Source organism: Hemicordylus capensis, chromosome 1 (genome assembly GCF_027244095.1).
Source record: "Hemicordylus capensis ecotype Gifberg chromosome 1, rHemCap1.1.pri, whole genome shotgun sequence".
Taxonomy (NCBI): Eukaryota; Metazoa; Chordata; class Lepidosauria; order Squamata; family Cordylidae; genus Hemicordylus; species Hemicordylus capensis.
In genome coordinates this window covers 303,575,006-303,588,138 of record NC_069657.1, presented here as the reverse complement: position 1 = coordinate 303,588,138, position 13,133 = coordinate 303,575,006, and the positions used below count along the sequence as shown (strand labels likewise).

The 13,133-nt window shown below is 43.0% G+C and overlaps 1 protein-coding gene across 9 annotated transcripts in view; it reads right to left on the bottom strand.

Moving 5' to 3' along the window:
- The window catches only part of ADGRB3 (adhesion G protein-coupled receptor B3), a 668,379-nt gene that overhangs the window by 43,679 nt on the left and 611,567 nt on the right, over window positions 1–13,133 (bottom strand). For all 9 annotated transcript variants that reach the window (XM_053286711.1, XM_053286709.1, XM_053286712.1 and 6 more), the window contains 3 exons: window positions 10,502–10,597; window positions 6,911–6,950; window positions 3,475–4,118 (listed from right to left, as the gene is read on the bottom strand). In XM_053286711.1, coding sequence (XP_053142686.1) covers window positions 3,475–4,118; window positions 6,911–6,950; window positions 10,502–10,597 — 780 coding nt within the window. The remainder of the gene's footprint in view (window positions 1–3,474; window positions 4,119–6,910; window positions 6,951–10,501; window positions 10,598–13,133) is intronic.

The window sequence follows — 13,133 nt, the reverse complement described above, 5'->3', positions numbered from 1 at the left end:
CATGATGTAGCGGACCTGCCTGTTTGGCCACCAGTGACGCCTGCTGAGGTCATGGAGTTATCTCCCAATTAAGACCTGGGAAGGCTGCTGGTGACAATTTAATCCCCACTGAGCTAATCAGGAACGCAGCATGTTCCCATTCTGGCCTTGCTTTTAACATTTATTGACAAGTGTGGTTGTATCCCCAGGGAATGGGATCTAGCAGTAATAATGGGATCTAGCAGTAATTGTTCCCATCTGCAAAAAAGGCACGTGAGATGACCCAGCAAACTATAAACCAATCTGTCTGCTCAGCACAATCAGCAAGCTTTATGCCAGATGCCTATACTGGAAACTAAGGGACTGGCTGGAACAAGAAAACTTCTTAGTGGAGGAGCAGGAGGATTCAGGGAGGGAGGATCCACCACTGACCAGTGCCTGGTACTACCACACTTAATTGAGAAATGTTCTACTCATATCACAATTTCCCTCTATGCAGCCTTCATAGATCACAAGGTTGTATGTGACTCCATCTCCTGAGTCAAACTGTGGGAAAAACTGGAAGCCTTTTCAATCAACTGGTGCTTGCTGTCTCTCATTCACACCCTCTATGATGGGGCCTCCTGCCACCACCTTGCACCTGCCCCACCTCGCTGAACCAGCAAAAGTTACCTTATTTTTAGCTGCCAATGTGTGTGGACGGGGTGGGGGGCAAGGGGGTGGGGAATGGGCTGAGCAGGCCTCCTCCTGCCCCATCACGCTGAGAGCAGGCAGAGCAGCTGCTGGGCCTGCCTGCCTGGCCCAGTGGTCCTTGAAAACTGCGAAGTGCTCCTTTCTGTGCAGGCATGCTGCTTGGCTCAACACTCTCCCCCCCCCCCCCCCGACATGCACATTGGCAGCTAAAAATAAGGTAACTGTTGGTGGTTTGGCAGGGCAGGAGTGGGGTGGTGGCAGGAGGCCCCCCCCAAATGCAGGGGGGGCCACGGTGGCACGGGAGGGCTCACAGCAGGGGTTGTCCAGATGCCAGTTTTACTTAGGTGTGCCACTGATTGGACATACTCAACTACTGGCTAAGACTATGCTTCTTCCCAATGGGCTTAGCCCCTCTAACTTTGGAGGATGACCATCAGTCTACATGGAAGCAAACCCTGCTGGGGAAACTATCAGTACTTGGGCTCTCCCCTCCCTGCTTACTTTCCCTGGGTTATGAGCAGGGCACCAAAGTGATTCAGGCAGGGCTACAAACTTCCCTATCACTGAAGGTCTAAGGTATATAGGAGGCCTGCACAACATAAGGCCTGGGGGCCGGATCCGGCCCATAGGGACATTTTTAGTGGCGGCTCCCAGGGAAGAATATCCTGCAGTATCAAAGGAGCTGGAAACTGCCGTATAGCGCCACCCTATGCCTGTTTACTCAGAAATACATCCCACAGTGTACCCAGTGAAGCTGACTCCCAAAGCATGACTAGGATTGCAACATGAAAGTGACAGTGATTTAGGGAGAGGGGAGACCATTTATTTGGGGCTGGCATGCATTCCGGGTGCTCCACTGACTCAACAGGGATAAGGCCTACATTCTGTCCAATATCCTTTAAATGGATATTTTAAATGATATTTTAAATGATAATTTTAATGTGATAATTAATGTACTGAAAACTGACGTTGGCACCCATGCACTAAGTCATGGATGGTTCTGGCCCACAGGGGCATTTGAGTTGTGCAGCCCTAGTATATAGCAACACCTGCTGCATATCTTATGCTGCTAGAAGCTCCTAACCATAGAAGGGTCTTCCCCTAAGCTCATTGCAGTGCCCTCCCTTTGGCTGTATTAGATGGTAGATATAGGAAGATCCTTTTTCGGAATTTCTGTGCCCCAGTGATGTCAGCCAAGTTGGAACCACCGGGCACATTCTCCTTTATTGCTCATTCTATAGAGACATCCATAATACCCTTATTCTTCTATTACTTATAAGGCTGCCAGGTTGCTCTGGCCAATTTTACATCTCCCTTTTAGTCTCAGACTGTAACCCCTTTATAACACACAACGTTGTCAAGTTCTGCACGTGTGCACTGTGCAAAATTCTTTGAGGTCTAACTGCTAGCAAGAGTTAGCCTGGCCTGTCACAGATTATACCTGTATTGTTGTGTCCAGTTCCCAATTACTTAGTTTTATAGCTTTTACTGTTACAGCTTATCTCTTCAGCTCTTTTTTTGATAGCGCACAGCATCACCCTATTACTATACTTTATTACTATTGTATTATAATTGATATTATTTTTATTATAGCTTATAGGCATTGTTCTGATTTCTTTGTGTAGATTTTCACAGATTTCAGCTTTAAGGCAATTTTATAGTTCTTATGCTATCACCTTTTAACTCTATAGTTATTATTTGCCTTTAGGCATAGACCTTACTGTTAATAATGTCATAGTTAGTCGTCAACTTTATAGCTTCTATATTCCGGCTTCTACTTCATGCTGTTCAAAGACCAAAATAAAGATACTGATTGATTGAGTTGCAGGAAGGGGTGTTTTTGTTTTTGTTTTGCTCCCTTTGTATTGTTCAGTGGCAGCTAAAAACACAAGAAGAAGCCCTTGGCAGACAAGTGAAATGTTATGGTACCAACCATGTAGAATAAATTCTTAAACATTGTTTAAGACATTTACTAGTCTTCTCATTTTCAGTACTATGACTGAGGCACATGCATAACTGCATCCTTACAGGAGTAATCAAAAATCCCCTTCACACACACCTCCATTCTGTAGCATGGAAGCTGCTTCTGCATGGTATAATCCCATGCCATTAGGGCAGTGTTCTTCACTGTAAGGCCCAGGGGCCAGTGGCAGCCCTCGGACTAATTGTTTCCTGGGCCTGTGTGAAGCTTTGGCCAAAACTGAATACTCGGAAGAGTCCCCGGCACCATGTGGAGGTAACCGATTCCACCATGAAGCACTGCCCAGCACCAAGGGACTCCTTTAAGGGAAACAGAGCCCTCTTGAGCCCCTGCACTATCTTGGCAGGCATACATGGAGTGCTGAGAAGTGTAGCCTTTCCCGACGCTTTCCTCTTAGAGTTCTTAAGAGAGCGTCTGCCTTAAAGCGCCCTCCCAGCACTGAGAAAAGTGCGGTTCCCGGTGGGGGTCAGCACAGTGGGAAATGGCTCTCACACTGAAGTTTTTTTTGTCAAAGTGCCCCCCACTTGAAAAATAGTGAAGATCACTGCATTAGAGAGGGTATGTGAATCAATGGACCAGATAGACACAGTTGATCACGTAAGTCTTCCTCACTGAATCAGTCCTTTGTCAGGAAGAAGATTAGCCCCGTCCATCTGATTATGATATTCACACACACACTCCTCAGCAGCATGAAACTGCATCACCAGGATGGAATCAGCTCCCATATTACTGTGTGAGTGAAGCGAGCCAAAGAGCCGGAACTTTGCATTCTAGGCAACTAGAACAGCATTACGCATGCATTTAGTTTCTGTATCACTGACCTCCAAAGAACTCATGGATATGGTCGATCCAGTTTCGCTTCGTGCTAGTCCTGTGCTATCATCCATCTCTGAAGCCATGAAATTCTTTACTGCTGTGCGGGGTTCAAAAGGCAAGTTTTGCATGTGTTCCTGGGAAGGGAGATGTTGATCTAAATTCATACTGAACTGGTCCATTACGTTGGGGTTCATACTGAACTCAGGATTAACTTTGTAGTGCAAGAGCCGTTCATGAGGCAACGTCTCCATGCCTATATTCAGCTTGCTGTCATCCTTCAGCGATGGCTGTATGTTCACTGAGCCCCTGGGCATAACAATATAGTCACTTTCCATCATTCGGTCCTGAGGGTGGACGACGTCCATATCTGCACCTCTCAGGTTGTCATCAGTACATAAATAAACAGTCCGACGCAACTCTGTGTTGTCCTTTTTTAGACACTGATTGGCCAGTTCACTCATGCTCATCGGCATGTGCATACCTCCAGACTGCTGAATGATAACTTTAGAAATTATATTCCCAGGCAACGTTGAATAGCTCATTCCTTCAGGGTTTGCTGGTTTCTCCTCTTCATCGTCGTTCAATGAGATTCTAGAAAGCGTTCCTGTTATTGTAGCTGCTCTGCATGGTCCAATATCCTTATGAAGAACTGTGAATTAGAGAGCAGGACCACAAATTTTTAAATGGCCCAGCAGTTAGGGTTTTCATTCTGATTGCAAGAATGTCCTCATTTACACAGGGCAAGTTGTAGGCAATACAAAAATGCCTGTGTATCTAAAGGAAAAGTACACTATTTGGGGTTAGGCTGTGAGAGGAAACGAAACCCCAAAGGATTTGTTTATTATAGGGTCTATTCTATTTTAAGGTATATAAACGTAATAAATAAATAAATAAATAAATAAATAAATAAATAAATAAATAAATAAATAAATAAATATTCCATCTTTTGAGTGCTGAAGTTAATAATAGCCCAGATATTTAATGTACCACTACACTGAGACATACACAGAGGCAACTTGGGTCTATTAAGACATGTGAATTAGGGATGTGCATGGAACCAGTTAGGTACTCCTTTTCTGGAGCGCCGAACTGGTTCCACCAACTGGCATTCAAACCGGTTCAGAGGGTGGGGAGATTTGCTTTAAGGGGCAGGGAGGGTGACTCCTAACTGCCCATCCCTACCCCGCCACTTCCCCCCTGCCAGCACTCTCCCAAAAAGCATGGGCGCGGGGCTACAGCATTCCTCCTTGCAGCTCTGTTCAGCATCGCCATGCAAATGCCCGATGTGCATGCGCATGGCATGCACACACGCGTTGGCCATTTGTGTGATGATGCTGAGCAGGACTGCAAGGAGGAACACTGCAGTCTCATGCCCACACTTTTTGAGAGAGCGCCTGTGTGGGGGAAGCGGTGAGGCAGGGATGGGCAGGTAGGAGACTGCCCCTTTAAGCACCTTTAAGCATGCCTGCCCCTTTAAGCACCCCCACTCCCAGGAGTGCATGGAACTGGCTCCATGCATATCCCTAATATGAATGCCTTTTAATTTTCAATTAAATAAGCACTATTTGCCCTTGAAGCAAGGATATGTATGAAAGAGACTAGGACATTTCAACTCTCCTAACAATGTAGTACTTAACAGAAATAGAGAAAATCCATTTTAGAACATTTAAATAGGACATTATTCTATTTCTAATCACACATGTCAAGTTCCTTCACCCAGTCACCTTACATTAAATCTTTCATTAAACTAAGTCAAATTTAAATCCTTTAATTTTTACATGACAAAGTCTGGTCAGGTCTACTTTAAAACTCTATTTTTTCTGCAGGGTGTTTTTCTTATTATTACTTCTTTATTGCTTTTTTTCAGTTCCCTGATCATGAACTATTCACAAAGTAATGCCACTTATGTTTGACCTTTAAGGGACTGAGCTGGATGGGTTTTCTTTTTAAATCCACACTTAAAAATTACATTAATATTAGCTTAATAAGAAAGGAAGATAAAGGCATTATTGTGAAAGACAAGCGGAATTATCCAATGTCTATATTCAGATGAAACTGGCAATGCAGTTCTAGTGCAATCTTCTTCACAACTTGCACTCACTTGTAGTTTGCATGAATCATGTTATATTAATGCATAGATTCACAACTAAGCATTTTTTTTCTTGGCATACCAGCATTTAGAAATAGAACCCTAGGAATATCCCATCGCCACCACTTCTGCGTATTAAACAACTTGTTGGCAGAGCAAAGTGCTGATTGTAAATATTTTTAACTAGCACACACAGAAAGGAATTCTGAAACATTTAAAATTCAGCAGACTGGAATTCAATGATGGCAAATTGCTTTTATACAGAAGAATTAAAAATACATTTTGATCTGGTATGGTATTAATTGCACATTCAGAAAGATCACATTCAGTGTGTGGTGCAGGGAAGATGGTGCGATTGCTGGTTTAGCTTCCATTACTGTTTTTAAAAAAAGCTTTCCCGAGGTTTCTCAATAAATCACCTGCTGTGATCTAGCTGTATACAAGTCATCCCAAACCAGCAAATGCTTAAAGATTCAGGAGCTCCAGTGTGAGCAGCCAGGATGCTCTAATCGACTTATAAGGAGTTACTTCAGAACATAAGAACAGCCCTGCTGGACCAGGCCCAAGGCCTATCTAGTCCAGCACCCTATTTCTCACAGTGGCCCACCAGATGCTTCTGGGGAGCCACAGGCAAGAGATGAATGCATGCCCTTTTTCCTGCTGTTGATCCACAACGTCCTGCCTCTGAGCCTAGAAGTAGCCTGTGGTTGCTTTAGAAGCCTGTTACAAATGAGGAGGCTGGACATTATTTCTCAGCCCACTTCCCAATACTACACTACTGGGATGATCTTGCTTCCCTCCAATCAAGTTCATGAAGATTCCCAGTCACTAGGTTTTCAGAACACTCTGCCTGCACGACCATGGCTCATGTTCCTTTTCTATATCATGTTTTTTTTAAAATTATATTGAAAGTCGTAGTGGTGTAGTGGTTAGAGTGCTGGACTAGGACTGGGTTCAAATCTCCATTCAGCCATGAAACTAGCTGGGTGACTCTGGGCCAGTCACTTCTCTCTCAGCCTAACCTACTTCACAGGGTTGTTGTGAGGAGAAACATAAGTATGTAGTACACTGCTCTGGACTCCTTGGAGGAAGAGCGGGATATAAATTATTATAAATAATAATGTGTATAACCTGTTAAGAAATGTATATATTGAAAGGCTGATAAATGACCATGATAGCTAACAGCACAGTCCTAGTCATGTTTACATGTTTGTTGGGGCTTACTCCTGGGTAGGTGTACATAGGACTGAAGCTTTGGGCATGCACGAATGTCTATTTCTTACTTTATTTCATAATAAATCAGGCACTGATCCCCCCACCCCTACATTTACATGGTGGTCTGACAGTCTTACCTGATCGACAGGCAATGTCCACATCTTTTTCAAAATCTGTCTGTAACAATAAATAAATAAATAAATAAATAAATAGGACAACCATAATTAATGGTTACAATTAATTTTAATTGTAAACTGCCCTGAGCCATTTCGGAAGGGCAGTATAGAAATCGAATAAATAAATACATAAATAATAAATTAATCCGCAACTAAAGGCAAACTAGATTTTGCAAGAGACATATGGCTGTGCCCTTCTTTTTGTTTACGCTCTGCTCCTTGTAATATCGTAATACAACTATGCATTATATCACAATCAATGATATGAGATGTTGAGATCGTGGTTTGCATTAAATGGCAGGATGATTCTAAAAAGCATAAAGAGATCTTGAGCAGCGACAGTACCTTCAAGTCACTCCTCTTGTTTGGTCCTAACAATGGCTCTCATGCTTGCCTCAACAACTCTCTAAACACAGATTCATAACTTAGTTAAGGCAAAGTAGATGGATTTAAACTAGAAGAAAACCTTATCCATTAAAAATAAAGTTGCAAGATTTAAGCTGAATTCTACAGCCTGAATTGTTTTATATCTGAGAACTTTGGTCTAACTCGGATGGTAGATGAGGTTGTCAGTCTCACTGAAATCAATAGGGCGGCACTAGATTCAATTCAGGTCTTGCAAATCAGATTGAATCCAGTCTCCTAATGGGCTGTTTTTGTTTGAGCTGGACTATGGCTTCTGATGGGTTGTTGCCAGTGGACGCTTTCTCACTAGAGAAATCATAAAGCAATGTCTGTTGCCTTGTGAAACATTACCTAAACAAGCAAGGAAGCTCAACCAGAGGGATGGAAGTTTTTGTGTTCCTAGGAACAGCTTGGGAATAATCATGGAGGTGGCAACAGGTGCGTTGCCCATTATACATGAAATGGGGGCATTGGCCCTCTAACCCCCAGACCTTGCAGACCTGGTCGGGTGGGGGGCTCCAAATGGCTGGTGGGGCCTCCGGCAGCCACCCTGTGCCCGCCCTGCCAAACCTCCTTTACCACTGCTGCATGGCCAAGGGGTGGCTGCCGGGGGAGGAGCGAAGCAGTCCTTCTCCCCATTTGGCCCAGTGTCCTTGGCCAACTGCAAGGCACACCTGCACAGTTGAGAGATTGTCACAAGCCCATGACATCAAAGGCTTGTGAAGCTCTCTCAGCTCTGCAGGCACACCTCTCTGTTGGCAAAAGACGCTGGGCTGAACAGATGCTGCTGCCACTGGGGGGTGGGGGAGAGGACTGCTCTACTCACCCCCTGGCAGCCACCCGTTGACCACGTGGCGGCTGTAATTAAAGAAAAGGAGTTTTGACAACGGGCCCCCAGAAGTAGGTTTCAGGGGGCCTTGCTCATGTGCAGGCCTAGGTGCGCCCCTGAATGGAGGTGAGCAAGATAAGAGACATCTACTCTGGGTGGCCAACTGCACACTCTCTGTGCTGGTGTTTATTCAAGCTAAAAACTGGGCTATTAATCAGCCAGTATCTTTTCCCCATTTAATACCCAATTCTTCAATATTACTCATTGGATCGATGGCACCATTCACTTCAAACATAGGGATCTGCAAAGGGATCTTTTAGCACAAGTTAAATAACTTGGCAGAGCGTGCCATATTCAAGTGTCTCTTACTTAAGTGATTAATTCTATATTTATGTAAGCAGAAGAATCTGATAACCCTTTTCAGACAATAACTAATTTGTGTATTTCAGCAAAGAGAAGCACAATGCTGTATCTGCATTCACTAAACACCCAGAGATGCCCTTGAACATCTGGAAGTGAATGCTGGATGCATATGGGCTCCACATACAGTACACCCACATAGCAAAACACCTTCCACATTCCACATCAAATGTTTAATACACTAAAAACTGTAGACATAAACAGATAAATAAAATTGCCAGAACCTGCCTTTTGGCAGTATTAGTGGCATGCTGTTTTCTTCACAAGACCGATACCTCATTCCAAAGCATTTCAACTCTTTTAAGTTCACTACATTCACTGTGTGAGGGGAATGACTCATACAAAGCTGTGTTAAAGCAATTTGTCCAGTTTTAGCATGGAATTCTAAAGGAGCTGTTGGGGTTCATTAAGACCCTTTCTACCATATGCACAACAATAGATTATACAGAACACCTCATTTCTGTAGTCACTTAATACATGATCCCCAGATTCCACATTGAGGATATGAGAAAGGCAGTACAGAAATACAAACAAATGAAAGTAACTATTACATGCTTTGAAAACAAAACGCCAAAACTAATTGGCTACAAAATAGCTGTAGTCGAATGGTAAGAGAATGAGAATGAGGAAGTTCCCAGTTCAAATTTTATCTTTGCTATGAACTCCCTAGACGGCCTTAAGGAAGATACACTCTGCTTCAGCCCCTTTTCTGCAATATGGGGAGAATACCATTGGCCTATTTTACAGGTTTGTTGTAAGGATTCCTGGGGGTAATTCCTGGGGTAAAGCTATTCAGTCCCAGCACAGCATCTTTCCAGTGGCTATTGCTGGTGTCTACGTTGTGTTTCTTTTTAGACTGAGCTCTTTTGGGACAGGGAATGCTCTCATTTCTTCTTCTATGCTTTGACTATGCAAACTACTTAGGGATTTTTTTGTTTGTTAAAAAAGGGGTATATACGTAGTAGTAGTAGTAGTAGTAATAGCAACAGCATGTAAAGCACTTTGAATGGCTGAACTGCACTATATAATAAGGTAGGTTTTATCAGTGTCCTCTTCCAGGAACCTCTGTTCTGATCAGGGAAGATGGCAAACAGTCTCTATTGGAAAAGATCATGTGGACAAGTATTTGAAGGCTTAGATCAGGGATTCTCAATGTTGGGTCCCCAGATGTTATTGGACTTCAACTCCCATAATCCCCAACTAAAGGCCACTGGGGCTGGGGATTATGGGAGTTGAAGTCCAACAACATCTGGGGACCCAACATTGAGAATCCCTGGCTTAGATCATGGGCCCTTTCTCGTGATCAGTGAGAAGGGCTCCCAGGTGCATGAGGAGGAAGGCTGCTGCAACTTACCTCCCTCCTAGACAATCGTTGGGTCTTTGCTGGGCGCATGTATCACACACCCAGATGGACACCAGCTGTACCCAGCAGTGAGGAGGGTTGGGGGTGGGGACACGTTGTTCTGTCCCCCCCATCCCATAATGTACCGCACAAGTGCACAGTGCATTTTGGGGATCTTTCCGGTGCTAGCCGGGAGGCTGTTCCTGTGTCAGCACCACGTAGTGCTGACACATGAGCATTTAACCCAGGTTAAGGGTTCGCTCATGCCCTTACCTTTGGCTAACAGGCGGGCCTCTCTGGCGGGTTTGCCCAGTCTTGGCTGTGTGTGAGAACAGCCTCAGTGTGTATCTACTAGAGGATAACAAATAAATCAACAAGTAATATAATGAATACATACTTGTTTTTTTTGCAATGTATTATTATTTCAAACTGCATACTTGCTATGCTCAGAACTGAATGTTCCTGCTTTATTTGCTTTGATTCTGTGTTTGCATGTGTGTGCGTGCATGAATGTGTATGAGAGGCAATAGCAGGCAAGGATAAAATAGAAACTAACCATGATTTGAGCATGTCCATTAGGAAATGAACTTGAAGAATCTGCATTGATTGGGTCTTGACAGTTTCTTAATCGACATCTAAATGCATCTTGAACCTGGTAAGATATATCAAGCACTTAGCATACCTCTTTAAAACAGTACAATCAGACAAAATGGTTAGAATAATAAGCATAATACTCCATTTGTTGCATTTCCCCCTGGTTAGTACAGAGTGGCATTTATTGTGTCATTTGTGATGATGAAGTATAGCCAACTGGATCAAAGCAAATACATAAAATGGAACTACAATTATATGAATACAGTTCACTTTGTACCGAATACCCAAATTACTATTTTGCCACTTTCAAGAGAAGAACAATACATGCAGCCAGCCTTAATGAATATTATGCTTAAGACCACTTAGAAGATTAATGGGAAGAAATCCAGGAGGCTTATTTCCATAAGAATGGTTTTGGATCTATGACTTCACAAAGACTGAATGCTACAGCAATGCCGTAACTGGTGCCAAAAGTGGGTCGACACAGCAACTCTATGGTAGTCCTTTATGAACAACTGCAGCCAAGAACAATTGGTGGGAAAGAGGCCTTTACTCTCAAAAATCCCTTGGATGTATTCTGAAAATATTTTATATCATGCACTTGCATTTTGGTTGTTTCATTTTTATCCTTAGGAGGGCTGCATGTTTTCATCAATAAAAGCTATAGATTTAATTTAATTTAATTTAATTTAATTTAATTTAACTGCAGATTAAAACTATGCATTCAATTGCAGATTAAAAGTTACTTTCCTCACAACCGGTTCACATAGAAGAACACACCACTGCTCTTGATTGTCTTCTAAAAAGGCACCTATTTTCAGGTTTTGGTAATTGGCACATCTAGTCACATTTAAATCCAATTGATTAAAAGACAAATGGGTAATCAACTAAAAATATAATCAGTTGACAATTCTGATTACAGTATCAGTCCCTGATGAAGAAACAAGTCTTAACATATGCCAAGTAATGATTGAAAGGAGTTTTGAAGCTGTAGACGCTTTTGAAAATTCTAAATCCTAATTCTAAAGCACAGTGTCCCAAGGCATCCTACTGGGAACTTATCTCCAGTGTGGTGTAGTGTTTAGAGTGCTGGACTAGGACCGGGGAGACCCGAGTTCAAATCCCCATTCAGCCATGAAACTAGCTGGCTGACTCTGGGTCAGTCACTTCTCTCTCAGCCTAACCTACTTCACAGGGTTGTTGTGAAAGAGAAACTCAAGTATGTAGTACACCGCTCTGGGCTTCTTGGAGGAAGAGCGGGATATAAATGTAATAATAATAATAATAATAATAAATAAATAAATAAATAAATAAATAAATACTTCCAGTGCAGAAGCAGACACGGGATGCTCAAGGTAGGGGCAGTGTTGAGGAGTGAAAAGGTTATGCTTAAACCTTTTGCAACATTTCTATGAATGCAAACTGGGTTTCACATTGAAGAGTAAAGATGTTTAATGTTTCTGACAGGTAAGGAAAAGCCATCTTGATTTACCCAGCTCGCCTGAAAATGAATGTAAATGCAGCTGTACAAGTCAATGCCTGTGTCCTTGCAGCTATGGCTTATTCATTGGTTTGGGCTGCAATGAATTGAGGCTATTCACATGAGCATGCAAAACTGGGCTAAGGGAGCCCAGCCCAGTTTTGCACGTTTGTGTGGACCTCCGGTATCGGGCCCAATCCTGGTGGCTACACGGCGGCAAACCCACCTAAATAGCCTCCCTCTTAAATGAAGTTAAGGGAGTGAGCGCTCAATTAACCTCATTTTATTGACAGGCACTCTTGGGGGGGGGATCCCAAAAATGCACTGCACACTCGCGTGGTGCATTATTGGAGTTCCAGGGGGCATGTGCACCCCTACCCTGGGAGCTGGAGCGGGAGCTGCTGCTCATCTGGGCAGGTGAGTCAAATCCACTCTCCCTGCAGACCTCAGTGGAGCTCTTCTCACTGATCATGAGAAGAGCTCCATTATATCTTAATAGCTAATGGTACAAAATAGCTGTGTGTGTCTGTCACAGTGCTGTATAGTAGACCTCAGCTAATATTTTCCTTTCCCTTTTTATTACATACTTCCAGAGAATCCAATCTTTTAAATATGTGCAGCAGACACTTGGGGGACAGGATTGGCTATGTTTTGAGTAACGGATTAATTCAATATTTCCCCTCCATCTTTCCATCTTAAAAAGAACCCTATTGCTGGGCACAAGCCACTCTAAAACAGCAACAAACATGAAAACAAAGTCTACATGAACAGAACAAGATATAACATGTCAGAACCTTCATAAGCAGAAATAGCAAGAGCATCAAATGTTGGAGTAATTTAAGATGCTTTTCAAAGGCAATCCCAGGTACAGCATGTTACAGCCCAAACACTTTGCTGCCACTTTGCTGTGGGTGATCTCCATTATCAGAGCACACAGTTGTCCCCTGCAGTTCCTCTTTGGGGTGTGCAAGAATTATTTTGTCTAGTTATTCCAGGTTGTTTGGGGTTTTTTTGCTGTTAAGAACGTCGTTCAGTTGTTCATTTGGGAAAAATCACATCTGTTTCATTACACGTTCATTATTATTTTATCCATTTTGGTAGCACCAGTTTGCTT